The sequence below is a fragment of the Drosophila suzukii genome, chromosome 3, assembly GCF_043229965.1.
Source record: "Drosophila suzukii chromosome 3, CBGP_Dsuzu_IsoJpt1.0, whole genome shotgun sequence".
Lineage (NCBI taxonomy): Eukaryota > Metazoa > Arthropoda > Insecta > Diptera > Drosophilidae > Drosophila > Drosophila suzukii.
The window spans coordinates 75508598-75533338 of record NC_092082.1 but is presented as its reverse complement, the minus strand read 5'-3'; the positions used below and the strand labels follow the sequence as shown (position 1 = coordinate 75533338).

The window sequence follows — 24741 nt, the reverse complement described above, 5'->3', positions numbered from 1 at the left end:
CTGTGATATGGCGCTTATGAAAATCAGCAAGAGCACTCGTAAAATCAGCGTAAAAACGAATGACTTAGACAACGAACTTGATTCAAGCCTTAGATATATAAGGCTTGTTCTAATTATAGATATTATAGGAAATCTTGGCATTCTAAATTTATAACTTAATTAAGTTTTACAACAAAGCGATAGTCATATAACTAAATTATCCAATTCGCAAACTTGTAGAAATGCATTACTATTTGTTATGCAAAAGTTTGGTTAATACGCGGTTTGTGGCTTGTACTCATAAAAAAGCGAACTGTAAAATTGTAACCATTTGAATACAGCAAAAAAAATTTGAAATTGCAGTTACTCGCCAAAAAAATGAACATTAAATGCAATTAACTTAAAAGCATCCTCAGAAAAAAACCAATAATTTGCGTGGCTTAGCAACTAAGCAAAAACAGGCTTAAAGGCCTGGCATATTTTATGATTTAAATAAAGTTTCATTAAATTAAAAAAAAGATTTCCCAGTAATAAATTCTACTTATATGATGCTAAAAATAAAACAAAAGAATCTAATTTGCGAATTAAACTTTACAAAGCATAAATGCAAACAGGTTTACTACCTGCGCCTATTGACAGTCAATAGATTCAAGCATTCTAAATTGCATTTACTGGCACTCGTAAACCGACTTAAGCTGCCATAAGCAAAGCCAACACACGGGGATCGCGTAGCCGAAATTTGCATAAAATGTGCATTAGTCGCCCGCCTCCGCCGATCCACTGATCCACCGATCCGCAGATGCAGCGACCTCGCCACTACCATCATCATTATCACCATGGAACGATGGAACCAAGCTGCAATTGGCAACCAAGATCTCATACCATCCCAGGCATTGGATCGGCCACACCAAGGCGCAACTTGTGCCGAAATCTGCACGACGAAACGTGAGAAAATGTTATAGTCATTGCAGTTGCAGTTGCTATGCCATGTACATAGAGGCGAAATACGAAAATAAATAATAAAAAAAAAAATAAAAAAGATATTTGGTAAATTATGGGAGTGAATGGGACGAATGGAGGAGGGTGGATCGTAACGGGCGGTAAAGAATCCGGCGCTCCAACTTGCAGATGCTGCGGTCTCTGTGACTAATTGCATGCCCATACAAATGCACTTTTCGTAATGTTGGAATATGTGTGAATTATTATGCAGTCGAATCTTCATTGTAATCATGTTAATGAGCTTTCCGCCGCTCAGTCTTCATTGTTCGTGATTCTTCTGGCCGGAGATTCTGAGCCAAATGCCAAATGGTTAATGCGCTGACCAGGATGTTGAGCTCGGGCTATGTCAAGACAACTTTTATTTTATGTTAATTCAATTAGACGGCGACTTTTGTCACCCTGCAAAAGCAGCAACAGCAGCAGCAACATCACCTTTTTTTAAACTCTGCCCAGCGATGGGTCTTCTTCATTTTACCAGTAAACATTTTTGCACAAAAACGTTTTTGAGGAGCGCCACTTGCTGATCGTTTGTTTGCCAAAAACACGACAACAACGCCAGGCACAACAGCAACATCGGGCAGCAACAGCAGCAACATCCAGCGACACAACAGCAACTACACTCAGAAAATATTATACAATTATAGAGTACTTACATTTAGGTTATATTTTATTAATAGGATCAAGGAAACCTCAAGAAAATGATTTGATAAAATAGAATATGCTTCTTGGAACCTTGGAATCTTTAAAAAGTCATATATGACTCATACTTCCTCACCAAAGTTTCCTTCATGTGCTCTTTAAGATACAATTTTATTATTTTTTCCATTTTTTCCAAGTGCACGACAGCAACAGCTAGAGAGCTTCGGTCGTTGCTGATTTATGCGTTTTGCAGCATTTAAATTGGCATTTATGTCAAACTGCGGTAAGGGTAAGTAATATTTTGTATAATACATTTCGCTTTATTTGTTTTATAAGCCCGCGTCCTTGGGGTTTGTCGGCTTCGACACTTTTCCAACTTAGAGTCTCTTTCCCATGGCTGCCACTCGCATCACAGCATCCGCAGATGATGATGATGATAGTTTTGATGCTGCAGCCCGTTTATTTCTTTTTATAAATTCGCTTAATGTCCGCTTTGACTTTATTGAGCCGAAACAAATTGGTTAATTGTTCCACAATCCCTGGCATGTTTGGCAATGCCTGGCCTGGTGCAAATTACTCATTATTCCTCTCGATCCGCATTGAACTTTGATCGCCTAGCATTTCTGGCCAGAATCTCCGCCAGATGCGGCCATAACTTGCCGCTCACAAATCGCTGCAGATCCTCTGTACCATCAATACCAGATCTTGAGTCAGCGTATGCAGACAGAATGCCAATGGCCTTGGCGCAAGCTGAGAATGTTGCTGATACAGCAGCAACATCACTGCAGCAGCAGCAGCAGCAACATCCACTTCCACTTTGACGATGGCTGAATCTTTCGAAAGCTGCCAAATCCGTTCGGCTTTCAATGGCTGTTATAGTTTCAGTGCGAGTCTCTTGTTTTTTCGGTTTTTTGTTGCTGGTTTTATGTGAAAAATCACATCACTTCTCGTCTCGTCAGCCAAACGAAAATTGCCCAATAGGCAGCAATGAAAATGTGTTGGCGTAATTAATTAAACAAATTATGTACATTGCGCAGACGCATTGACGTTTTTGGTGCAGTCAGGATTTTTATTAATTTCACTTAGCGGTGGGAATGCACTGGAGCTATAAAAAGTGCATCAGCGGCAACAGGCAGTGCACTTTTGGTCAAACAGTGATTACAATTGCGGCCGTAAACGTTTGGCAATGTGGCTTTTACGTTCGCCAGCTAAAAAGCTGGCCATACCAGCCACATATAGGAAACTTATGGGCACACCTGGCTGAGGCACTTCTCAACTCAACTCAATTCCACTATACAGTATTTCCCGAACCCAGTACTTTGTGCCATTTTGGGCCAAGAAATTCTTCAACTGCAACTGCAGCTGGCTGCCTTGTCACTCATTGTTTGCTGGAAAACGCGGCTCAATCAATTATTAATTATACGCCTTGTTGTACTCGAGTGCCAGAGTGCCTCAGTCCAGCCTCAGTCCATCCATATCCATTGTCTGCAACATCTTCATATCGGACAAATCTCCACTGCCCATTTTCCACTCTAAGCTACCGAGGTGTTTGGCAACATTTAACAACCGCATCAAAATTAGTTTCGTTATTGTGTTAGCCTTCGGCTGGCCAACTTCAAACTCTAAACTCCAAAATCGAGTCCGCTTCAATTGATTTTTTACGTGCGTGCGGTTTGCCATGACTGAGTGCGTGTGGGAAAAGGCAATCTTCGTCGATCTGCGGCAATTCAGGGGCCCGGAAATGCAGATGGCCCTTGCGGCTGCAAATAGGCGTCACCGAAATCCCAACCAGACAACCATTGGGACTCCCTGAGACTTGGATCCACCATATGCCGCCGACGCCGTGGCACAAAAACCATGACACAAAGCCACTTGGCGGGCTGGCGGCATTTGGCGATCGCTAAAAGTCACATTGTTGACCTTTTTGCGGTCTTGGGGCCGCGCGGAGAAAAGGTTTCTGTCTCTTCTGAAGTCCCTGTCGCTCTGCGCGGCTCATTAAAATAATATTTAACCTTTGGGAAGACAAATACTTGTTGAATATGTTGGCATGCCGAGAGATCTTTTCGTTTTCGAGCAGCTCTTTGTCGAACGCCAACGAGCCGTGAGCAATTAAAAATTAACTATTTACTTTTAATGCGCCAAGTTTGACGCCGACCCCGGCCCCGCCCCCTATTTTTTTTTTTGGTCAGATCTTCCGCCTGCCCCTCCCACCGTGGCGAAGGCCCATTACCAATTGAATTCCATGTTTAACGAGTTTTGACAGTCGCTTTTTCGTTTGCCTTCATCTGCTCATTTGCAATGGCATGCAATTGTGATGGAAGTGCCTAAAAAGGCATACCTCAAATAACTGAAGACTTATTTGGTTACTTCAACTTCCTATTTCAGCGCTGTGCGGAACCTCATCATCTAGATTAAAGGAACCCCTAAAATAAAGAAACAAGCAAAAGGCTTTTCAGTATTCTTCTTATACTAACGAATAACCAAGGGTTTTATATTCGTTTTAATATTTAAATAAAGACAGTTAAATATGGTACTAAAACCCATCATTGTGATTACACAAACTAAAAAAAACCATTAAAATCTATTGTTATTATCAGTGGTTAGTGCTTGTCTGATGTCTTACTGAGCACAGAACTTCATTATGAAAACCCGCTGGAAAAGATCATTTTGGATATGACTAGCCACCGACTGCGTGTCTGGCCTCCTGTCACTACTGACATTCATCCGGCAGCGATCTCGCCGCTGAACCTGACCTATACGCGACGTTCATACGCTGAGCGGACTCTGCTGGTCCCCCAGCAGCCATGACACCAAGTTGCAACACACCCACGCTCAGAAAACATAAAGATTAGTGGCACGTGTAATTGCTTTCAAATGTTCAACTTTCAACGACAGATCAAAATTTCATAGTTTTAAACCCATTTTCCATCAAGTTTCCACAGACCGACATGATAGCGGCACGAATACTTTTCAGCTATCTCTTATGTACGACAGTCTACAGTTTAAACATGTTGGACTACTACCAAGCTGCCAGAAATGATGGGCGCCGAGACCTTGACGATGACAAATACTACATAAAACCGAAGTGAACCAATAAAACGCAACACTAACAGCTTATCAAGAATATATAGTTTTAATGAAAAGTGATACTATTTGGTTATGGTTCGTTTAAGACTGCTTCTCCTTCCGCCTGGCCAGCAGCACACTGCGCATCATGTTGAACGAACTGAGCACGGGCACCATAATGGGCAGGAAGAGTGGAATGTAGATGGCGTACTTCTGTTCGTCCGGGAAGTACAGCTGCGCCAGAAGACTGGAGTCAAAGAATCCCCGCTCCGAGGCCACAAAGGCACGCTTGGCCAGCACTGAGGCGTCCGCCAGTCGGTGCTCCAAAAGGGCAGCCTTGGCGGCCAAAATGTCTGAATAGGAGTTCGTTATGGCGGCGCCCACATCGTCGTCTATCACAATGTAGCTGATTTCATCTAAACGAGAGGAGGAAGCGAATATTAAAATACATGGTCCCATTTAGTTGGTTATTATACTTCTCAAGCAGCTCAGATTCAATAAAACAAGCGTAAAACCTATTTAAATGATTATTTTAAAAAGATAACTAGTAATCATGGTAGGGCCCGAAGGTCATTAATCTTCGCCTAATAATGTCTATATATAAAATCATCATTACAGTTATTAGTTTAAAAAAAACAAATTTACATTTCGGTTTAAATGGCATCACCATATCCTATGATATCCATACCATACCATATCGTATAGATAACTATACCTATTGACTAATTAGCTTGTGTTGAAACTGCATGAGTACCTATATAAATACCGCTTTTCATAATTTGGAAAAGCAAAACGAGGCGTACCTAAAAGCTTAATGAGGCTCTGGAGCGTGTTGCTTGCTGTGGCAATGTGGCGGATGGCGCTGCGCCTTAAGTATGCTTCGTACTCCCAACGGCGAGGCTCCAGCTGCTCGATGTCCACCACCTTAACGCCATCCATCTGCAGCTCACTGCTGATGTCGAGCAGCTTGTGCAGTTGGTCCAGCATCACCTGCATGTTGTCCGTGGTGCTGACGTAGTATGGCACTGGCTGGTGATCGCTCATGGCCGCCAGACAGACATGCATCGGCGGATTGGCTATAATGAAGCCACCCCAAGGCGGCGAAATGAAGGCATCCACACCGTTCCGCGTCAGCCGCTGATCCTTGCTGTTGTAGATGTGCAGGGGAGCCACGTGGCAGGGTGGGATGTAAACCACCAGGTTGATGGCCGGCTTGTCGGTGGTGCTGGCGCTCAGGTTCTGGGCAATCGAAGTGAGCAGATGGGGCAGGGAGGACTCCTGAAGTGCGTAGTGCCGACCTAACTTACTCTGGTCGCGCACCTGCTTTAGATCAGCCTCAATTGACACCCTGTACTTCCACTGCGATCGCACCGTGTAGTTGGACACGCCCGACACCTGAGCCAGCCAGGGCTCAATATATGCTGTAAAAGAAGTCATTGGAGATGAGTATGGACGGACTTTTTAGAATCCTTTAATGCTTACTCTTCACAGCCATTGCTATGTTCCACTGGGCGTGCGTGAGACGCGGTTTTGGATTAAGAACGGAGACAATAACATCATAAGCTGGTTGTGGAGCTTCCGACTTGGTTCCCATCCTTTCATCGGTACTCAAAATTTGGTTAATGCGGTACGTCTGCAGGATCTTGGCATGCAGCAGCTGAGCGATTTTATTAGAAGCTAAACAGTATTTAATAGAAAAGATTAGTCTTTTAACCGGCAGCTTGGGAATTTTTAAACATAACATTTTTGTCTGCTTTCTTCTTTTTATTATTTATATGTACTAAGTGGTCATAAATAATTATCTTGGCACACATTAAGTGGAGGAATATAGATTATAGGCTTCATTGGCTATGAAACTTCTTAAAAATGTTTACCTTCCTCGATAGTATAGTGGTTAGTATCCCCGCCTGTCACGCGGGAGACCGGGGTTCAATTCCCCGTCGGGGAGATGTTGCATTTTTTTAATTTACTGAATTTCAATTTTCAATTGGACAAATTGTTTAATTCAAAATAGTTACTTTCGAAGTTTTTGGTTTATAGAAATAGTTCAACAAAAATAAAAGGTTTTGAAAATTTGATTTTTATTAACTTTTTCGATTACAAAACAAGTCAAATAAGATTTCAAAGATTAAAAAAAAAATGTTATTGATCTCCCCGACGGGGAATTGAACCCCGGTCTCCCGCGTGACAGGCGGGGATACTAACCACTATACTATCGAGGACCTGGGAGCAGCTTTTGTTATTTGACATGAAATGTTTTTGTATAAACTTTTAAGAACTTTAATTTCTTAAACTTTATATTTTAGTACATATTACTTTATATATTTAAAAAATAGACCAACTTGTAAGAAGAAATAATCATTAGCAATTAAAGCAATTTGTGAAACCATTGCTATCTTCTGTTAGGCATTAGTAGAAAACTGTGAAACTTATTTTTTTAAATGTTTTGATATTTTGGCCGAAAATTTTCGGAATGTCAACTAACAATAAAAAGAAACTACTTAATATAAAATATAAAAAAATGTGAAACAAATTACATTTGTAACTCTCCCCGACGGGGAATTGAACCCCGGTCTCCCGCGTGACAGGCGGGGATACTAACCACTATACTATCGAGGACCTGGAGGCATGCGAATTATATCGGTGTCAAATTCTTTGGTATAAACATTTAAAAACTCAAATTCAAAGAACTATTTAATTTCTTAGTTTTTAATATTATTAAATTGTAAATAGTAAAATTTCTAAGAAAAATTTGTTAATATCAATAAATAAATTCAACATTTTTATTTCTTTTCCATTCATATAAAATTGATAGAATTTTTTTAAATATTTCAATATTTTGCGATGTCAACTAACAATCCAAAATAGTTGTAAACCTTAAAAAAAAAAACATTGAAACAAAATTCGGTTTTGTTACTCTCCCCGACGGGGAATTGAACCCCGGTCTCCCGCGTGACAGGCGGGGATACTAACCACTATACTATCGAGGACCTTGAACGCGCCCAATATTGAATGATAAGAAACGTTTTTGAATAAACCAAAGAATTCTTGACTTCTTAAGAATTTTTAAAATCATAAAAATACTAATCATTTAAAATACTAATCAAATATTGCTATTTTCATTTTTGTAAGCCCGATTATTATAGCAGAGAAATATACTCACTAGTATCGGCTCTCATCAGGGCTGATCTTTCGGTGGTTAATAACAGCTCCTCCTGCAGTTTGGGCCACTCGATAAACATGAAGTCGCCGACGCTCTGAACATTTTCCTCGAGCAGCAGCTTCTCTAGAGCAGCCGGTGTGTGAGCCTCTTGGGTTTTGCTGGTTGGGGATAGTTGCTTGAACTCCACAGACCATATTTCTGGAAGCACGACCACGTAACATTGATAAATAAATTTCTGAAGAAGTATGCTAGTAGAGTGAATGTACTTACCACTATCGTTAAAGGCACTCTGCAGTTCGCCGATGAGCAACTGTCCACGGCTGGTTTGTTGTGTGTAGATGGACACCTGCACAGCCGTTTTGATGGGAGTTTCACTGAGACTCAGAATGTCCGACGAAGGCAAAGTGACTCTGCGAATATAACAATTATGGATAATTCGGAAAACGCCGCCAGACATTTTTGACTCACCTATAGACAGTGGTGGTGTGCCACCACATGGGCACGCCAATACCAATGATCACCACAATAAAGGCAACTGTGGCCCCAATCCGAAACTTATCTGAAAAGTTAAGAGGAAGTGTCTGATTAGTTCCTGAACCTTCGCTGTTCGGTGCGTTTCTTTAGCTTTGACTCTAACGCCCTTAGTCGATTCGAATTAATATCCTCTTCATAATATTTAAAAGAAAAAAATATTTGCTTTTGGTTTTTTAAAGATTTTATTATGTTAATTAGTTTCTGTACAATAGAACGGTATGAATGTGAATAGTCCTTGAGGAGTAATTGTGCGCGTGTTGTAAAATAAAGTCACATGCTACTCCTTGTAGCTGCACGAAATAACAAAAACCGGACCCTTTTCCAGGGGAGTGTTGCGCGACACGTATTTGGTGAACTTTGTGGTGCCCTCGCACCGGTACACTATGTTCAGGGCATTGTCCACGGGCGTGATGGTGAGCAGAACGGAATCGTCCTCATCCTCGCCGTCATAGTCCGACCGCCTGTTATCCGCCGGTGCTTTCGCCGCTGGCATTTCGGCGTCCGGCGAGAGATATGTTATCACCGCTGCCCCTTCGGCCGCGTTAAGGTAGTATACCAGGTCTAAAGTGTTCTCCTCGCTGGCCAGACCGTCGCCCAGCACTGTGTAGTTGCCGTGGGACCAGCGCTGCAGCTCCACGCTACATTTTGGACTCTGGGCATCGGCGCCCGACAAATCCAGATCGGTAAAATCCCGCAGCAAATCAAACATGGCGTGGCTGCGGAACAGCTGCAGCAGTTCCAGGATGGTGCCTTTGGCTGTCGTCAAATCAAGAACCTCGTAGTTGTGTGCGTTTGCTGGTCCTTGTCTCCGCCACTTCAGGGTGTTCGAATCCGCTAGCAGCTGCGACCGAGCCAACTCGAATTTTTCTCGCTTAAAGAATTCGTACAAACAGATCTCAGAGTTTTCCTCGATCCGTTTTTGGATGCTTCGGCGTGTGGCGCTCTTCAAGTACACATTGTTGAGAAACAGGCCGAGTGGTGGCTTATTCAGGCTGTCGGGTTGCAGGTAATTCAGGCGGGGAAAGGCGCGCAGGGAGTCGGCGACGAAGGCCTCGTTGGTCTCGCCGTGGAACCAACCGTTGATAGTAAGACGCGGGTAGTCGAATGTGGTCACCTCGCCCACCTGATGGAAGGAGCGGGAGCCCACCTTAAAGAAGGCGAACTGGTTGTCTTTGGGGGCGATCTTCCGCTGCACTGGGAACTGCGGAAAGCACTGATCGTCACTGCCGAAGATCTCAAGGCAGCCGCCCTGCGACTCAGACCACTCCTCCGCTCCTTCCCAGGGCGATAGGTAGTAGATGAAGGCCACTTGGCGGTCCTTGAGCAGATCGTCGTGCACGAGCAGGTAGTCGCCGCAGGTGTACATGCTGCAGGAGGCGGACACATAGTCCAGCTTGAGGTTGGTCACCTTCTCCAGCCAGGGACGCACTTGTTTGCGCAGCACCTGCAGGAAGTTGGTCAGGAGTCGGCAAGCGGGCATGTTGGAGAGATCGGTGCTCTGGTAGAACTCGTACAGATCCATCTGCTTGCGCGACCACTGCACTTTCTGAATGATCTCGGCGACCAGCGCCTGGCTCTGGCCCTTTTCCAATAGGCCGGGCAGCAGGCAGATCTGGAAGGGATCGCCGAAAACCTGAGCTCCTGTCTGAGTCTCCTTCTTCCCTTGGCTCTTCTCCTCCGACCAGGCGGTTTGCAGCCACTGGGTAAGTTCCGGCTGCTGGTAGGCTTCGTTCAGGAGCACTTCCTTCGCTGGGGAAGTCTCGGCCAGCCGCAGGAGCTTTCTCTGCGGCTCGCCCGCCTGGTCCGTGGAGTCCTGCTCCTGCTCCGCGTGGCCATCTGCAAGAGTAACATAGTGAATGGGTTGGCATTAAGCGGATTAAACAGAGGCATACCTTAACTTTAATTTGGCTGCTTCTAACGCACACCAGCACTGACACACGCGTTATCAAAGGTGAGTGGCACCCGATGTGCCGGCACATCTCGCTTTTTCGTTTGGGGGCGGATTTCTCAGAGTTTCCACTTACCTTCGTCCTTGTCTTTTCGCCGGGGCTTTACTGGACTGGAGCTGGTGGTTTCCATTGTTTTGTGGGTCAAATTTCCGGGGAAAACGTGAATCTTGCCAGGGAAAATAAAAAATTTGGCTTGTGCAGATAGAGATGTGCGATGGCAACTATCGGCTGGGTCGTGGTAGTGGTGAAAGTTTGGCTATTTCACGCGGTTTCTACTTTACATGCTGTATTCGCAAAAATTAAATACAAATATAAATTTAATAATCCCTAAATAAGTGTAGCATAAAAAATTAAAAGTTAATTGGTCCCCTCACTCACTCTGTTTCGGAACTCGGGAAAAGGAGTGAATAAATAAATTTGCTGGAAATAACCATTAAAATAATATCGCAACTATGTATGGTGCTCAGCACTGGTGGCTCGTGATTCCCGTGTGTTCTCTTGTCACCTCACGCTCCTACCTCTAACCAATTAGTAACGAACAATTGCTTAGTTTGGTTGTTTCCCAACACTGGCCCTGGCTAGATCGGCGCTGCACGTAAATAAAGTTTAGTCCGCAACTTTATTAATTGCTTATCGCGGAGGCAAACAAGTTGATCGTTTATGGCTGTACACTTTCGAAACGGACGTCGTCATAGCCGGTAAATTTAAACTAAAAGATAAAAGATAGTTGGCGGGAGGTAAATTCCAATTGGAGCAACCCAATGCCGTTAAGTGACCTTGGAAGAGGCGGAGCCACCATTCAGCCCTATAATCAACAAAAACAATTTCGTGCGTTTCGCTGGAATGTTTATTTAGATTTCGTGTAAATAAATGCGAGATATGCGCGTGCGATTGTGTGCGTGCTAGGGCCAAACAGCTGATTCCGCCCGCCCGCCACCTGATTCTTTGGGCTGGGGGTGGGGCTGTGGTATTCTGTATGCTCGCGATGATCTCATTCTCTTGGAATCGGAGCACCAGCTAAAACAACCTGACATGTGTTCTTGTTCTGCCCCTGTAGATACCTAGTCTTGGAGGATCCGGAGGAGCAATGGGCAAGGATCAGCACTTGCTGGAGGCATCGCGAGGCGGCGACATTAAGACGGTGGACAAGCTGCTGGAGCACTCGAGCAAACGTCATGGGCCGCTGTCCAGGTGAGTCATCAGTAGCACCTGTTTAATATGAACCTGTTATTCACGCTAACGAACTCATCTTTTTTCAGCTTTCGACGCAGTCCCAGCATCAATTGCCAGGACATGAATGGATATACCTCGCTGCACCACGCCTGTCTGAACGGCCATAGTAACATTGTGCGGCTTCTCCTATCCCACAACGCTTTATTGGATGTTCCCGATATCCGGGGCTCTACGCCCCTTTTCCTGGCCGCCTGGGCGGGCCACCAGGACATCGTCAAGATGCTGCTGATGCATACTCCCACTGGTGCCAATCCCAACGCCCAGACCATCGAGAACGAGACGCCCCTGCACTCGGGAGCCCAGCATGGTCACAATGCCGTGGTGGCCATACTGCTGTCCTATGGCGCCGATCCCGCTATACGCAACAATAGCTTTCAAACAGCTCTGGATTTGGCTGCCCAGTTTGGCCGCCTGCAGGTGGTGCAGACCCTGCTGCGCGTTTATCCCGACTTGATATTGCCATACAGGCGATTTGAGGCGGAAGAGGAGGAGCTGCTGGGCTCGCCCATCAAGCACATCTTCACGCATACTTGCCTGCACCTGGCCAGCCGGAATGGGCACAAGAAGGTGGTGGAAACGCTGCTGGCAGCCGGCGTCGATGTTAATATACTCACCCACGCGGGCAGCGCCCTCCACGAGGCCGCTCTCTGTGGCAAAAAGTCCGTGGTGGTAACTCTGCTCAAGGCCGGGATCTACGTGTACGCCACCGATGGGAACGGACGCACAGCCCTGGACATTCTCTCAGATTATCCGCCACATGTGACCTACGACATTGTGGGCGCCATCACCGGTGCGTATAAGTAATTTCCCATTGAAAAGAAACATAAACAAAGAGTTCGTTTTGTTTATTTGCTAAAATTGCTTATCTTCATTAGAATTTATATGTATAAACAAAAGGCACATTATTTAGATAAAGTTTTGAAGTCAATTTTTATTTTCCATTTTATATTTTGTATATGTATGCAAATAACAAACATAAAAAATATATCTTTAAAGATATAATGTCAGAAGGAGGAGATGCAATTTGAAAAATGTGCAACTGATATTATTCTTTTCTTAATACTGACTATAAGCTTTGTAAGTCGGTAAGAAAGAAATAGAACTTCTTGAAAATGTAACAACTGACTTTGTTTAATAAAACTGGCCAAGTTTATCATATTCTAGTGGTCCCTTTTAACCCCCAACACCCTCGATCTTTTGCAGAGTTCACCCAAGCAGCGAGGGAAATGCAGAAGCCAGTTGTTGTGGAAAACGGCACACAGTCGCTGCCGAAGCGGTTGTACGAGAAGAACTCGCAGCGACTGAGGCTGCCGCCCAGGCAGAGGAAGTAAGCCCATCACCACCATGCACTGCGACACTGAGCCACACACCCACATCTTGCTGACCCTAATTAACTTAGCCCGCAGCTCATGTCATTCGGAAAACGCACTCATCCCCACTCGCACTCGTACCCACTCTCATGTCCACGCCCACTAGCCCTTGCACTCATCAGAATCAACTTCAGAATTGGTTGTGCGTCTCTTCAATTAACTGGTCTGGTCTCTCTTCCATAACCACCTACTCACCCCTCGCCAAGTAGAAAGCCAGATCATCAAGTCAACGGACTTTCGCACTCTTTAAGCTCGCTGGACGTTTTCGGCAAGACGCCGGAGAACTACCTACCAATGAAGCCCATTGTGCAGCAGAGGTCCTGCGACAACATGGACGACATTCGGTCGGATGGCGGAGATCTGTGGATCAGCTACAAGCCGGTGTATAAGCAACCCGTCCTGCCCAGCTTTCGGACTGGCAACGATATCTCCAACGGATCGGTCCCTTCGAGATCGTATGAGTACATTAATCTGCTGAAGAACGACTCCACCAGCGACGATAACTCAGCCAGCACCAGTAACAACTGTGAGTAAAAAATGTCATTTAAATGTATTAGAAAATATTGGCAACGAGAGAGTTAAATATCTTGCTTTTATTTTCTTAGCCTTGGTAAAAAGTTTAACTACAGAGTATACACACACTGAAAACGATAAAATGATCTAAGTAGTGAGTCAATGAAATAAACATCTGGTCTTGTGTCCATTTACAGCAGCGGTGCGTCAACCAGCGGTGGCTTCGTATGTGGAGATGACGCTGCCGGCTCCTCCAGTTCCTAAACCACGCACTCGAATAAACGGCGAATACAACGACTATGCGAATCTGGTGCCAATAGAAGAAGACAGTGGCGCGACATCTGTGGATAATAACAATAACAATAATGGTAATGGCAGCAAACTGCGATTGGTTCGACATTCACCCACGCCGGATTATCCGCCACCCACGGTGACAGAGGCGGAGCGCACAATCTTTGACTTCATGCAGCCGGCTACGCTGCGGAAAGATAGCTTACTGGAGTCGGGGGAATCCCCGCGGACCACCAACTCGATGGGTTCCGACCTGGTGGAGGAGTACGTGGCTGATAATCCCTTCGCTGGACTCTTTAAGGGATCCACTTTAAACTTGTCCTCGGATGTGGTGGATGGCAAAGGATCTGGGCCAGGGGATCGGGAGTTTCTGCGATCGCCCAGCATGGTGAGGTCGGCACATGCCCAAAACCATCGACGTAGCCTGTCCAGGCAGAGATGCTCTGCATTGGGAGAGGACTTTAGCGCCTCTCGAGAGTGGGCCGAGATCGAAACCATTTTTGAGAACATTGGCAACGAAGTGTCTACGGTGGATCAGGAACCCGAGGAGTTGATCAAAGACCAGCCAAGTCTGTCCTTGGAAGATTCTCGACAGTCCTTGCACATACGGGATCCGGTTGAATTGCTGCTGGGCAGAAAACAGGGCTCCGCTTCCAACTGGTGTCACTCGCCATACACACTGATCTATGGCGAAATTCGATATTCTCTGTTTGTAAGTACATTTATAATTCTTTAATGCCGAAACTAATTTATAAATTACAGTATCTAGGCTCGACTGTAATTCGCAAGTTGCAGGGCACCCTTTCAACACGCAAATCCATCCTAAAACTGAAGATCGATGAGACCATGAAGTCGGCGGCGAGTGTCAGTGATTTCAGTTTGCTCGAAAACTGCACCACTTCCACAAAGTATCTGAAAGCTGCTAATCTCCCGACGCGCCTGAATGTGGACATTGCTGTCTCCTGCGTCGGCGTCAAGTTCATAGATCATGAGAAAAAGGTTGATATATCAGTCGCTTTATAAGCAAATATCTAATCTATATTTTTTCTAGACTGCATTTTGCTGCCATGACATTGAGAACATCAATTGTGTGTGCCAGGACTCGGAAGATATGCGCTACTTTGCCTACATAACCAAAGAGCAGAATCTGCATTATTGTCACGTATTTATGGTGGATAGCTTGGTTCGTAACTTGTATTTAGAAAAACCCTTTTTTTGCTAACGAGCTCTTATTTACAGGAGCTGGCCAAGGAAATCATTATGACTCTGGGACAGGCCTTTGAGGTGGCCTACCAGTTAGCTGTGAGCAGATAGGGCGCGCCCTTAAACAAAGAGTGCTAAGCCATGGAAGTGCCACAACTGCCACCGAGCGGTGTTTATTATTTATTTCATTGCATTTCACGTGTAAATGTTTTTTTCATTTGCTAGTCGTTGATGCCATCTCGATGCAGGCTTTGCTTCACAAAAAGCAGCTCACATGTTAAGTATTTGAGAGTTTTTAAATAAATTTATATCGAATTATCATTGCTTTAATATTTTTAAATAACTGAATTCGCTGAAAAATAATTTTTTTAACATCATTAATAAAATCATAAAAAGTGTCCTTTTGATAAAAAAAATTAAAGTATTTTTTTGACATAATTAAAAATTATGGATTCTGAAAATTTGGTGGATATCGGTAGTCGGTGTTTTTGAGAGTACAGCTTTTTATTAAATGTTGTGTATAGAAAAAACAAACGGGAAATTAGTTTAAAACTATTGAATTGTTGAAAATTCAACACAACATGTCAGCAATGGAGGGAATATATTTTTTATTTATTGTAAGTTAATGCATAAAATAATTTTAAAGCTTATAAAAAGTAAAAAAAAACACTACCTAGTTTGAATTAAAGTTACTAACCCATACTGTATTTGACTTTTTCTTTGTGGTTTTCAAGGACTGAATGGCAAAAAGTCTGAAAATATCTGAAGGCCTTAGCTGCTAGAGCTCTAAATTTAGTTTGCATATAGCTTTAACTTTAAGCTAGCTTTATATAAATAAGTAAAATAAGTCTGAAAATAGAACTTTTATAGAAAAGAAAAGTCAAATAGAGTTAAAAAATAATTCAAAATGTTCGGGAATACCCTTCATTTTTTATTTCGTTGGTATATAAATATTATTTCCTAAAACTGAAATGGTATATTATGGTATTCATCTTAGGTCCGGTCACACTGGTCTGTAAATGAAAAAATTCTGTGCGTTTTTCAATTGATCTCCGAAATTGTAAACTCAAAAAAACTTGTATTGCATAATAACTATCTTCGCCGTAAGCAGAGAATACAGAAAAGCGAGCATTGAGTGCTCTTCAATTACAAATTCAACTGCCAGCAGAAAGGTAAATTACCACGGTGAAAAAGAACATTCGGCCGAAAGGTCCATTGACGCGGTCGCCATTTTGTTTTCGCTGACGCCGCTTCGGGTGTGTACTACCTCACATATCACAAATACTAAAACCGCTTTGGGGCTCCCTTGCAGACGACAATGAACATGGACGCAGGCAACTCGGTGGAGAACCGCGAGAAGGAGCGCGATCGTCGAGTGCGCGGAGCACGTGGCTCCCGCTTCTCGGACGCGGATGGCAATGGAAACGCCGGTGGTAACCAGGGAGGCGGTGGCGGCGGGGGAGGCAGCGGTGGCAACAATGTACGCGACCGGAGCCGCGAACGTCGCAACTGCCGGGTTTACATTTCGAACATTCCCTACGACTACCGCTGGCAGGATCTGAAGGATCTGTTCCGCCGCATCGTCGGCTCCATTGAGTACGTGCAGCTGTTCTTTGATGAAAGCGGCAAGGCACGTGGTTGTGGCATCGTGGAGTTCAAGGATCCGGAGAACGTGCAGAAGGCCATGGAGAAGATGAACCGCTACGAGGTGAATGGCCGTGAGCTGGTGGTCAAGGAGGATCACGGCGAGCAGCGCGATCAGTACGGTCGGATCGTCCGTGATGGAGCCGGAGGCGGTGGTGGTGGAGGTGGCGGTGGAGGAGGCGGAAATGGCGGCAACGGAGGAGGCGGCGGCGGTGGCCGCGACCACATGGATGACCGCGATCGCGGCTTCTCCCGCCGCGACGACGACAGACTGTGAGTACCCCCTTTATGCTAATATCCTGTATGTGTACTTCTTTCGATGTTCTGGAGCAGGAAAGCAGAGTTCGTAGCACGCATAAATTACCCAATTTTCAAAACTTCCCAGCTGGCAGTGGTTTCTATTGCATATTTATCAACGACTGCGGTTTCGGCATTGAAATGAATTATTTAGTGTGAGGTATTTTCGAGTATAGATCGCAAAATATTGAATCTTTCAGTGGTTGATTTCGAATTTATGAGCTGATTTTAAACAATTTATTATTCAATTTAATGGAAATTCCATATAGACCAGTTGTAGATCCTAGGATATTTGCATCTATCAGTTGCCGTTTTTGTATTTATCTGAAAACTGTTGGATAACTGTCACACTCCGATTTAATTAAGGTTCCTTTAAGCTTTTATTGCTCGCATTTCTATTTACTAACTAATCGTTTATTTAAGTAAGCAATGTATACAAATTCTATATATGCTGAATATTTCTATTAAGTGGTAAACAATTGGATTTTTGCATCTATTCTAAGGAAAGGCAAATAGATATTCGGTGGTGACACTTAGTCGAATTCATCTGTATTACACCACAATCTTCGAAGTTCTCTTAGTAGAGTTATTCTTTAAACAATGCGATTTCGAACTAAGCCTCCGATGAATTATTTATCAGCTAACTGTCCCTGCACTGTTTGGATTTTGGACTTGGTTGTGAAAGGTGTTCAAAGCAATTGGAGACGATTTTTTGGTGTCATTACTAATAAGCGTGAAATTTGTCAACAATTTATGTTTTTTTGAGATTCTGTTTGAAAAACCAATGGCTGTGATTAAGTTAAAAATTGATACATCGGAATTTTACATACTAACTATTAGAAGTCGCAGTCGTATAGCCCAGAAAAGAATACAAAGTATTAACTTATAGAGGTATTTTAAGGTAAAAAGTTGCATTGAAGCTGCATATGATTCGAAATTGGGTCAGTTAACAGAAGGTAAACTATTGAACGTGTCTGAAGATCCTGCGGCTCTTGGCATCCCACTCTTCCGTAGCTGAAGCTTACCTGTGCTCTTTGTGATTTTTCTCTGGATCTCTGGCTTCTCTTTTTCTAGATCTGGGCGTAATAATTTTAACATGATGTCAAATGATTATAATAATTCGTCGAATTACAATTTGTATGGGCTTTCTGCTTCGTTTTTGGAGAGTCTTGGCATAAGTGGACCTTTGCATAATAAGGTTTTTGTTGCTAATGTGAGTATATTGTATTATAAAATTCCAATAATCCTATGTATAGTATTCAACTGGACCGGACCACACTACAAATATGCTGCGTTTTGTTCTTGTTACGGGGTCTCTGCTTCGTATTTATAACCCAAATAGATTACACCTTCAGGGAGGAATTGGTTTACTTGTCTTGGTGGTTTCTAAGGTTACAATAATCCTCCGGATCCTCTCCCTGGGTTCCTTTCCTACTTCGATTTTATGTATGCATTTCAAGGGACGGAAGTGCAAGTCGCTAATTAACTGTGGATCACTGACCTAGGAAAATCACGGACGACGCAATCGATTTTAAGTGCACAAATTATTTCCAGATGGCTATACACTCTTCATTTTTTCAAAACTTTATACTTTCAATGGGTCGAAGCTGTTCAAACTGTGGGTCTGCTTTATCCCTTCTAAGTTACTGGTCTGGCCACTTTAAATTGGGCTATTCAAAATCGTCAATTGAAAAATGTTTTAATTTACTTGCTTAACACAAATTGGTACGTCTGCAGCAGCAATGACTTGGAAAGTTCCCTGACGGTTTGTTGGTTGCAGTGTTTTGCCTTTTTCACGCTCCTCACATATGAATTTTCCGCGAAGACCACTTCTTTTAATTGGGTTATAAATATGAAGCAGCTACAGGTTTAACGAAATTCGACGTCGTCTTGGGCTATTGCATTTGGTTTCTGGGCACATGTGCTGGACTGACTCTCCTGAGATTCTCATCTATCGTCAGCATAGCTTTGCCGCGTGGTTTTGTCAAAGACAGTGGTTTGAATCAGCATGGTCACCTTTCGAAACCATTTCAGTGGCTTAGCCATCGTATTGATACACTGCTAATCTCTCTCTTGAAATACCTGCAGCTGGACTACAAGGTGGACAACAAGAAGCTCAAGCAGGTCTTCAAGCTGGCCGGCAAAGTGCAGAGCGTAGACCTTTCGCTGGACAAGGAGGGCAACAGCCGTGGCTTTGCTGTCATCGAGTACGATCACCCCGTAGAGGCTGTGCAGGCCATTTCTATGCTGGATCGTCAGATGCTCTTCGATCGTCGCATGACCGTGCGCCTGGACCGCATTCCGGACAAGAATGAAGGCGTAAAGCTGCCAGAGGGCTTGGGTGGAGTTGGCATCGGTCTGGGACCGAACGGCGAGCCGCTGAAGGACGTGGCTCACAACCTGCCCAATGGTGGTCAGAGCCAGGGCCAGTTGCTGGGCAACCCGCAGCAAGGATCTCAGTTGGGATCAGTGGGTAGTCAGCCCAACAGCAGCGCCGTTAGCAACGCCACCACCAATCTTCTCAACAATCTGACCGGAGTAATGTTCGGTAACCATGCTGCGGTGCAGCCATCACCTGTGGCCCCGGTGCAGAAGCCCAGCCTGGGCAACAATGCTGGCACCGGCGGATTAAACTTGAACAATCTTAATCCCAGCCTTTTGGCCGCCGTGGTTGGCAACCTTGGAAACCAGGGAGGCAATTTAACCAACCCCTTGCTGACTTCTTCGCTGAACAACCTGGGGCTTAATCTGGGCAACTCTGGAAACGATGACAACCTGGCACCTAGCAACGTGGGCCTTTCAAACAACTACAGCAGCGGGACCGGCGGCGGTGGTGGTGGCAACAACTACAGCTCCGGAAACAACTACAGCGGCGGTGGCGGCGGGTCCGGTAACGTTGGCTACAACGCCTACAGCAGCTCCGGCGGAGTCGGTGGCGGTAACGGAGGAGGCGGCGGGGACAGCAACGACTACAACTCGGGCAACCAGTTGGACCTCTTTGGTGGCGGCAGCAACGTGGGCAACTCCAACGTTGGGTCCGGAAATGCTGGCGGTGTTTCCCGCAAGTCGGACACCATTATTATCAAGAACGTTCCAATGAGTTGCACCTGGCAGACGTTGCGCGACAAGTTCCGTGAGATTGGAGACGTCAAGTTTGCTGAGATCCGCGGCAACGACGTGGGCGTAGTGCGGTTCTTCAAGGAGCGCGATGCCGAGCTGGCTATAGGTAATTAATATTCGTAAATAGATTCCTTCAATTTACTAAACCGAGCCCTCTTTTCAGCGCTCATGGATGGTTCCCGTCTGGATGGGCGCAACATTAAAGTAACCTACTTTTAAGTCTGGCGATAAAGTTCCGAGTTCCTCGGTTCTTGGCCCCAATCAAAACTTTAAGCATTGACCACACATCCTCAGATGACCAACGAGCCGATTTTCCTTATTTCACGCGCAATACCGAAATTATTGTAATCGAAGGTACGAAGAGCTCACCCAAACGAATGCACCCACATATTTTTAAAACTTTTATATATATACGCATATTATTAAACATTCTAATATTATGATTGTGACGTTCCAAAAAAAATGAAGAATCCCCAATAAATCTGAAGACGCGATTCAAAATATTTTTAAGTCATTGAATTAAAACCAATAAAAATATGTAAACCCCTGAAAGTGTTCACTGTCACGCTGAGATGTACTTTTATTGAAATTTTAGTCTTAAATACTACAAGCATTGGTGGCTTTGGGGTTCAATATATATGAATGCATAAACTTCCTACGCCGGGAAGGATTTACAATTGTTTTTGCCTGCCTAAGTGATTTGTTTTTGTGGCTTATTTGGTGGCTTCTGCGGCCGGTGCTATTTTAAATCTTTCCAAGCGAGCGCGCGCCTTCTCCGACCAGGCATCCTTCGATCCCGTTGTTGTGGCCGTCGAGGTGGCTTCGGAGGCTGCTGCTCCTGCTCCAAACCGCTCCTTTCGCTTCTGCAGTCGGTCATCGGTCGCGGCTTTAGGTGCTTTTTCGGGCACCACGCATCCGAAACGTTCGGCGCGCCTTTTGAGTGCCTCCTTTTGCTGCTCCTCAGTCTCTTTGTTGCCCTTGTTGGCCGTAATGGAGGCGCTCGAGGATTTGTTGATGGCTACGGCAACTGTGGATGCTGCGGTGGAAACAGCTGGGGATGCGACTGGTGTGATCCCGAACTTCTTGGCCCGCAGTTCCAACCGCTCTTGGGCGGTCAACTGGGTGAGTTTCTTGTCGCCGGATGGCTTCTCACCTTCCGCTTTCGGCCCCACCACAATAGGCTTGTGCTTCTTGGTTGGAGTCTCCTCGGTGGAGTCGCCAGCAGTTGTAGCGGGTGCCTCGTTCTCCTTGGACGGCGTTGTCCCCGTGCTGGCCCCCGTACCCGTGGACTGCTGGGAATTGTTTCGCTTTAGCACTATTTTCTTGGCCGGCCCAGCAGGAGCTGCATCCGTTGCCGTCTTATCCTCCGCCAGCAGTTCCGGAATGGCTACTGTCGTGGGCGTGCTAACCGGACTCTTGAGTAGCTCATCGTCGTTCTCGTCGCCCAGCAGCTTGTGCTCATCCTCGTCCGTGAGGGACACATCGTCGTCGTCGATAGCATCTGCTATGGCCGAATCCTCCAGAGAAATGTCCCCCTCCAATAGAGCTGTCTGCAGGCGGTCCTGCAGTTCCGTCTTGTTGCCGTTCACAGTGAGCCCACGTAGTTTGAGCTCCCGCTTCAAATCTGCCACCTGGAAAACACGCTCTCAGTTGCAGTTCTTCTCATTTTTGATCCCCTGGACTTACCTTCATTTTAGTCACGTCGCTTTCGGGCATTTTTTCTAGTTTTAAACAAATTTTTCTCAAATGTTGTGAACACCCAGTACTGTTAGTGATGAGCCTATCGCAAGACAAAGTTATCGATTATAAAATTTTCTTGCATGTCGTGACACGAATATATTTTGAAAAATTTTAAATACGTTTTGAAATTTACTTGGCATATTTTTCTGCTAAAAAAAACATCCCATAAATGTAACTTTTATGTTTATGTTTGTCTTAATTTTTCTCAAAGCCGTTAGGAATTTTTCACAAAAATAAGTTATAAAGTGTAAATAAAGAAGGTTTTTAAAGTGTTTTAAAAATATTATTTATCGACCTAGTACTTTCTTAAAAATATTTATATTTTTTTTTCCTTGGTTTCCTCACATTAGTGCATTTGAATTTTATAAAAAGAGCTCCCTGGCTCGGAATTCCACGCAATCATTAAACAAATTCGTTTCCAAGTAACCGATGCTAATTCGACGTACATAAACTATTTAAATTATGTTAATTTAAAATTGTGTGGCACTCTGTATATTAAAGCGGGAAAGAAATTGTGAATGTTGTATTTAAGTCATTAATTTATTGCCTTTTGGTTGTATTTCTTTGTAATGTTTAGGTTGAACCATCAAAAGGAAAAGCGTATTTTCTTCCTCTATAACAATGAGTCAAATAATGCTCAATAAAGGTTTATTTTAAAAACAAGCAAATGAATTACAAACTAAAATCAACATTTAGGATTGTTATTGGATCTTGCAATATTTGTTTTTGTCACTCCAGCTCTCACCCTCATGATTTGCTGTTGCAGACCCCGTACGCAAGATAAGATATAATATGAGTGCTGTTCAGAAATAGCACGGTCCACCCCCCTTCCGATCCAGGCAGATACATTCAACTCAGCTGGCAGGCAAAACCCGACCGGAAACGGGAAATGCAACATTATCTGGTCTGGTGTCGCCTTGTGCTATTCTTAATCGCCCTTTCCCTCGTCGAATTTTGTTCTTTGCCGTGCAAGGAACTCCTAACCTTGCAACCTTGAAGGCCTCACAACTTTCCCAGCTATATTGAATTGTTTCTTTAAGTGCTCCTTGGGGCCGCACCTGCAAATATTTTTTGGAACAATCCCCGTTTTCGAGACTCATCCAGCAGACCTCTTGTTTTTTTTCAAGGGGCACACATGTTGCTCATGTGCCGGCATAAGTAGCTATCCCTAATTGGCACTGCTCCAAACTCATATTTATTAATAATTTTCCGGCGCTTCTCTTTGCTGTGATCGGCCGACTTTTTAGGTCGCAGCCTTTGTCACGATGACCTTTAGTTCCTTGTACGGGAGTGACATGTAATTCTAATTAACGTAATGCTCCATCAACGTGTCGCTTAATTGAACTCATTTACAGCAGTGAACGCAACATTTTTGGTTATACCAGAAAGGCGGTCTTGGGGTCTAATTACCGTTACATCGGCCAAACATAAAGTCCGAGTCTGGCGGCACGCACTGCCGGAATGTCGTTGATTAATTACTAGCACATATTCAAGTTGCAAGATTAAGCAAGCGGATTTGGAATACGCACTTGCAGTAGTAACGTAGTTTTTTAGATAGTCGCATTTCTCAGAAATTATGAGCCCAACATAACTTAGGCGTACTTAAAGCTTGAATTAATCGTACCCTTTGTAATTCAGTTGACTAAGATCTTATTTATATATAAGTTATTCTGTGGGTTTCAAATACGTGAAGGAAAAAATTAATTTAAAATAAATCGAAGTAGATCAGTTTGTTTATTTCTGAGGAGGGACTTATACGGTTCTGGATTTTAATATTAAGGAAGAGCAATTTAAGAAAAATAATAATTGTATTGCCGTTGCTGCGGCTTTTTCATGACTAATTATAAAATTCCGAACCAGAAAAAACGTTCTCAGTGAAGTGTGTCACTTGAAACAAAATACAAATGTTCAAAATTTGGAAATACATTTTTAGAAGAAATTTTTAAAACTCCCTAATTTTTACCATCTTGACTTTAATAATTCACACTTAAGCCCCATACCAATTTCGTGACTTTAATAAAAACAAGGAAGAACGCTATAGTCGAGTACCTCGACTATCAGATACCCGTTACTCAGCTAAATGGAGATATGCAAGCAGCAAAGCGAGATTAAAATGCGCCACCTACCGGCGGTATACAGATTTAAGCGTTATGGGCGTTAGAGTGGGCGTGGCAAATTTTTTGGATCAATCGATAGATATTGACGAGACCAATACATTTCAGTTAAAATTTTTTATCTAGCATGAAAATTGTGGGCGTCACAGGTTTTTGCGGTTTGTGGGCGTTAAAGTGGGCGTGGCAAACTTTTTTTTGAGTCAATCGATAGGTAATGACGAGGCGAATACATTTCAGTTAAAATTTTTTATCTAGCATAAAAATTGTGGGCGTCACAGGTTTTCGCGGTTTGTGGGCGTTAAAGTGGGCGTGGCAAACTTTTTTTTAGGTCAATCGATAGGTATTGATGAGAACATTACATTTCAGTTAAAATTTTTATTCTAGCATCAAAACTGTAGGAGCCACAGTTTTGGGCGGTTTGTGGGCGTTAGAGTGGGCGTGGCACTCTACTGAAACAAACTTGCGCTGCGCAGGAATCTCAGGAATCTGCGTGCCTAATCCCAGTATTGTAACTCTCATAGTTTCCGAGATCTCAGCGTTCATACGGACAGACGGACAGACGGACAGACGGACAGACGGACAGACGGACAGACGGACAGACGGACAGACGGACAGACGGACAGACGGACATGGCTAGATCGACTCGGCTAGTGATCCTGATCAAGAATATATATACTTTATGGGGTCGGAAACGCTTCCTTCTGCCTGTTACATACTTTCCGACGAATCTAGTATACCCTTTTACTCTACGAGTAACGGGTATAAATATATCTAAAATATATATTCGTGTTTACAATTTACTTAATATGTCTGCATTTGATTGAAAGGCTCTCTTTTTTGTTTCTCCCAAAAATTATAAGAGTTTCCCTCTCTGCTCACATGGCTCT

The 24741-nt window shown here is 44.0% G+C and overlaps 4 protein-coding genes and 4 non-coding genes across 14 annotated transcripts; 3 read left to right on the top strand and 5 right to left on the bottom strand.

The window, feature by feature from the left end:
- Positions 1 to 4731: 4731 nt before the first annotated feature.
- Positions 4732 to 10567, bottom strand: LOC108016438 (phosphatidylinositol glycan anchor biosynthesis class S). 3 transcript variants are annotated; one of them, XM_017083090.4, is made up of 7 exons: positions 10405 to 10474; positions 8315 to 8405; positions 8117 to 8256; positions 7847 to 8044; positions 6166 to 6360; positions 5487 to 6104; positions 4732 to 5099 (listed from the first exon to the last, which is right to left on the bottom strand). In XM_017083090.4, the coding sequence occupies exons 1-7, from the start codon at positions 10457 to 10459 to the stop codon at positions 4786 to 4788; spliced, it is 1611 nt and encodes a 536-aa protein (XP_016938579.4). In that variant the 5' UTR covers positions 10460 to 10474; the 3' UTR covers positions 4732 to 4785. The 3 variants fall into 3 exon arrangements, with proteins under 3 accessions (XP_016938579.4, XP_065721967.2, XP_070851816.1); XM_065865895.2 differs by lacking the exons at positions 4732 to 5099; positions 5487 to 6104; positions 6166 to 6360; ... (1 more) ...; positions 8117 to 8256; positions 8315 to 8405 and adding an exon at positions 8539 to 10216 and having other exon boundaries at positions 10405 to 10567; XM_070995715.1 differs by lacking the exons at positions 4732 to 5099; positions 5487 to 6104; positions 6166 to 6360; ... (2 more) ...; positions 8315 to 8405; positions 10405 to 10474 and adding exons at positions 8539 to 10216; positions 10273 to 10289.
- On the top strand, positions 6560 to 6631 carry TRNAD-GUC (transfer RNA aspartic acid (anticodon GUC)). Its single transcript has one exon. It is a non-coding gene; the product is annotated as a tRNA-Asp (tRNA).
- Positions 6834 to 6905, bottom strand: TRNAD-GUC (transfer RNA aspartic acid (anticodon GUC)). The gene has a single exon. It is a non-coding gene; the product is annotated as a tRNA-Asp (tRNA).
- Positions 7231 to 7302, bottom strand: TRNAD-GUC (transfer RNA aspartic acid (anticodon GUC)). The gene has a single exon. It is a non-coding gene; the product is annotated as a tRNA-Asp (tRNA).
- Positions 7602 to 7673, bottom strand: TRNAD-GUC (transfer RNA aspartic acid (anticodon GUC)). Its single transcript has one exon. It is a non-coding gene; the product is annotated as a tRNA-Asp (tRNA).
- A 303-nt stretch (positions 10568 to 10870) lies between the features above and the next one.
- Positions 10871 to 15260, top strand: LOC108016439 (ankyrin repeat and SAM domain-containing protein 1A). 4 transcript variants are annotated; one of them, XM_065865935.2, is made up of 9 exons: positions 10871 to 11027; positions 11387 to 11520; positions 11589 to 12352; positions 12766 to 12889; positions 13184 to 13458; positions 13643 to 14448; positions 14499 to 14735; positions 14788 to 14919; positions 14976 to 15260. In XM_065865935.2, exons 2-9 carry the CDS (start codon positions 11417 to 11419, stop codon positions 15048 to 15050), a joined length of 2517 nt encoding a protein of 838 aa, XP_065722007.2. In that variant the 5' UTR covers positions 10871 to 11027; positions 11387 to 11416; the 3' UTR covers positions 15051 to 15260. The 4 variants fall into 4 exon arrangements, with proteins under 4 accessions (XP_065722007.2, XP_016938582.4, XP_065722006.2 ...); XM_017083093.4 differs by having other exon boundaries at positions 13142 to 13458; XM_065865934.2 differs by having other exon boundaries at positions 13139 to 13458; positions 13646 to 14448.
- A 668-nt stretch (positions 15261 to 15928) lies between these two features.
- rump (heterogeneous nuclear ribonucleoprotein rumpelstiltskin) lies at positions 15929 to 20552 on the top strand. 2 transcript variants are annotated; one of them, XM_017083085.4, is made up of 5 exons: positions 15933 to 16111; positions 16252 to 16856; positions 17955 to 18093; positions 18969 to 20106; positions 20164 to 20552. In XM_017083085.4, the coding sequence occupies exons 2-5, from the start codon at positions 16258 to 16260 to the stop codon at positions 20217 to 20219; spliced, it is 1932 nt and encodes a 643-aa protein (XP_016938574.3). In that variant the 5' UTR covers positions 15933 to 16111; positions 16252 to 16257; the 3' UTR covers positions 20220 to 20552. The 2 variants fall into 2 exon arrangements, with proteins under 2 accessions (XP_065721631.1, XP_016938574.3); XM_065865559.2 differs by lacking the exons at positions 17955 to 18093; positions 20164 to 20552 and having other exon boundaries at positions 15929 to 16111; positions 18969 to 19282.
- Positions 20553 to 20555: 3 nt separating this feature from the next.
- Positions 20556 to 21837, bottom strand: LOC108016436 (SAP domain-containing ribonucleoprotein). Its single transcript, XM_017083087.4, has 2 exons — positions 21687 to 21837; positions 20556 to 21631 (listed from the first exon to the last, which is right to left on the bottom strand). The coding sequence occupies exons 1-2, from the start codon at positions 21714 to 21716 to the stop codon at positions 20714 to 20716; spliced, it is 948 nt and encodes a 315-aa protein (XP_016938576.3). The 5' UTR covers positions 21717 to 21837; the 3' UTR covers positions 20556 to 20713.
- Positions 21838 to 24741: the final 2904 nt, after the last annotated feature.